This window comes from Aplysia californica, unplaced genomic scaffold (genome assembly GCF_000002075.1).
Source record: "Aplysia californica isolate F4 #8 unplaced genomic scaffold, AplCal3.0 scaffold00444, whole genome shotgun sequence".
In the NCBI taxonomy this organism is placed as follows: domain Eukaryota; kingdom Metazoa; phylum Mollusca; class Gastropoda; order Aplysiida; family Aplysiidae; genus Aplysia; species Aplysia californica.
The window spans coordinates 667,471-669,628 of record NW_004797714.1 but is presented as its reverse complement, the minus strand read 5'-3'; the positions used below and the strand labels follow the sequence as shown (position 1 = coordinate 669,628).

General features: G+C 36.6%; 1 protein-coding gene across 1 annotated transcript in view; it reads left to right on the top strand.

Annotated features, from left to right (window-relative positions):
- Positions 1-2,158, top strand: part of LOC101851664 (proline-rich extensin-like protein EPR1) — a gene marked incomplete at its 5' end in the record, with an annotated part of 55,798 nt that overhangs the window by 3,383 nt on the left and 50,257 nt on the right. The window contains 1 exon segment of the mRNA XM_035971491.1: positions 1,386-1,462. Coding sequence (XP_035827384.1) covers positions 1,386-1,462 — 77 coding nt within the window.

The window sequence follows — 2,158 nt, the reverse complement described above, 5'->3', positions numbered from 1 at the left end:
ATTATTATTATCATTAGAATAGTAATAATTATTATTACCATTGTTATTATTGTTATTAACGCTATTGAAAGACAAACATTTGTCTTGCAATACTTAATGAAGGGAGCAGGTTTATACATTAAAAAATATACTCAACATTATTCTAATGTCTAAATTTTATATATAATTCGTAGATTATGCTTAACACATTGTTAGATATATTATGCTTATGAGTCTTGCTTGGACCTTAAATGTTTAAAATCTGATCCATAGAAAAGGGCACTTTACAAAATGCCTTCAAAGATTGAATCAAACAAGTTAGCAGCATATGCAGATAGGCTTGTACTATAATATCAAAACGGAGCGCATTGAGAGAGGAAGGCGAGTAAGAAAAAGTGAGAAAGAGAGATAGAGAGAGAAAGAGAGAGAAAGAGAGAGAGATAGAGAGAGGGATTGAGGGAGAGAGAGTGTGTGTGTGTGTGAGAAAGAGAGAGAGAGACTGTGTGTGTGTTAGAAAGAGAGAGAGAGAGAAAGAGAGAGAGAGAGAGAGAGAGGGAGAGAGAGAGAGAGAGATAGAGATTATGTATGTGTGTATGTGTGTGTGTGTGTGTGTGTGTGTGTGTGTGTGTGTGTGTTGATAGGTGGTGGTGGAGTCGTGGGCATGGGAATAATGGGCGTATCTTTTATTATCTATACATAAAAAAATTCCTTGATATATGATTTGCACTTTTCAATACCCCCCCATCCCACTTTTTACCACTTTTTAAAAAATCCACAGCTACGATGATAATGGCTGCAGGTTTTTTGAGTGTGGCCCCGTCTCCATCCCTGTGAGTGAAACTTTGAGATTATAACTTTTTCATTTTATCGGTATGAGCTGTTTATGGTTGCTGTTTTGTTATTTTGATTTGGTTTTTTTGTGTGTTGTTTTCGTTCTTTTTATGTCCCAGGAAAACAGCAGGATTCTTTTTTTTTTTTTGGGGGGGGGGGGAGTGAACTCTGAATGGGTTTACAAAGATATTTTGCAGTGTCCGAGAAAGAATTCATTACGGACACAGTTGCAACGATCAGAATGTCTACGGGTGTTTTTCTTTTTCTTATTAGCTACCGTGTTTCGGAAGTGAAGATCCTGATAGAAAGAACAATATCGAGATAAGATATGTTATTCACTGGGATATACGTGGCAATACTCCATGAATCGCAAGTTATTCATATATTTATTATATACAAGTGGATTAATTGCCATGTGGATAGATAAACACATTTAAAATTGTCAGCCAATATTTTGTTTGATGTAGTCTAAAGGTGTCGTTTTTCCTGTACATTCTACAATCAGTTGATAACGACTGTAACAATGTTGAAAGAAAATAGTTTTAGATGTGGTTATTTTTTTCTTTATACTTCAGCCCACTACTACAGCGCCGACTTCACCTCCTCCCTGCCCTGTACCTGGGTGTATGCCTGGCTCTAAACTGATTACTAGGTTTGTATGAGTTACATTAGCCATTTGTCTAGCCCTGAGTTGCTACATCTTATCTGAACCCTCGTTTTGAATACAGATGCCACAGCAGAATTAACACCTAAAGTTACATTCACTTAAGTACAAGAGTCATAAATGACTAAAGTACATTGTATTATGTGTGCGCTGGCGGGCCTTTGCAGAAAGTCACAAACTTGGATATTTGAGGGTATCCAGTCCCAAGTTACTTGTACTTGATCATACTAGGAAAGGGACATAAGAGACAAAACTACTTGCATTTATCCTTATTTGGTCTCTAGTCTGCTATCCTGTTGTTTTCCAAATCTTTGCTAGATTAGCACTTTGTCCAATGCCCCCCCCCCCCTTTTCCACAAACACACGCCTTTTCAAATAAAAAGTCAACTGTGGCAGCCGTATTCGATTGGCATGTTACTGACGTACTCAGGACTTGGCCAACATGATAATTTAATCAATCATCCACTAAACTCCACGTGCAAATTAAACGGGCTTTCTCAGATTTCTCAACGTTTTGCTAATGTATCTAACACTTCATAGGGTTTAATGTTACAAATCTTTCATTAACCATATTGTTCTTCACCTCTCGCCTGATAGTACTAAGTCGCTTTCGCACGAAAATTCCTTAGTGTATAAATATATACATATACATATACATGTGTCTATATATATATATAATATATA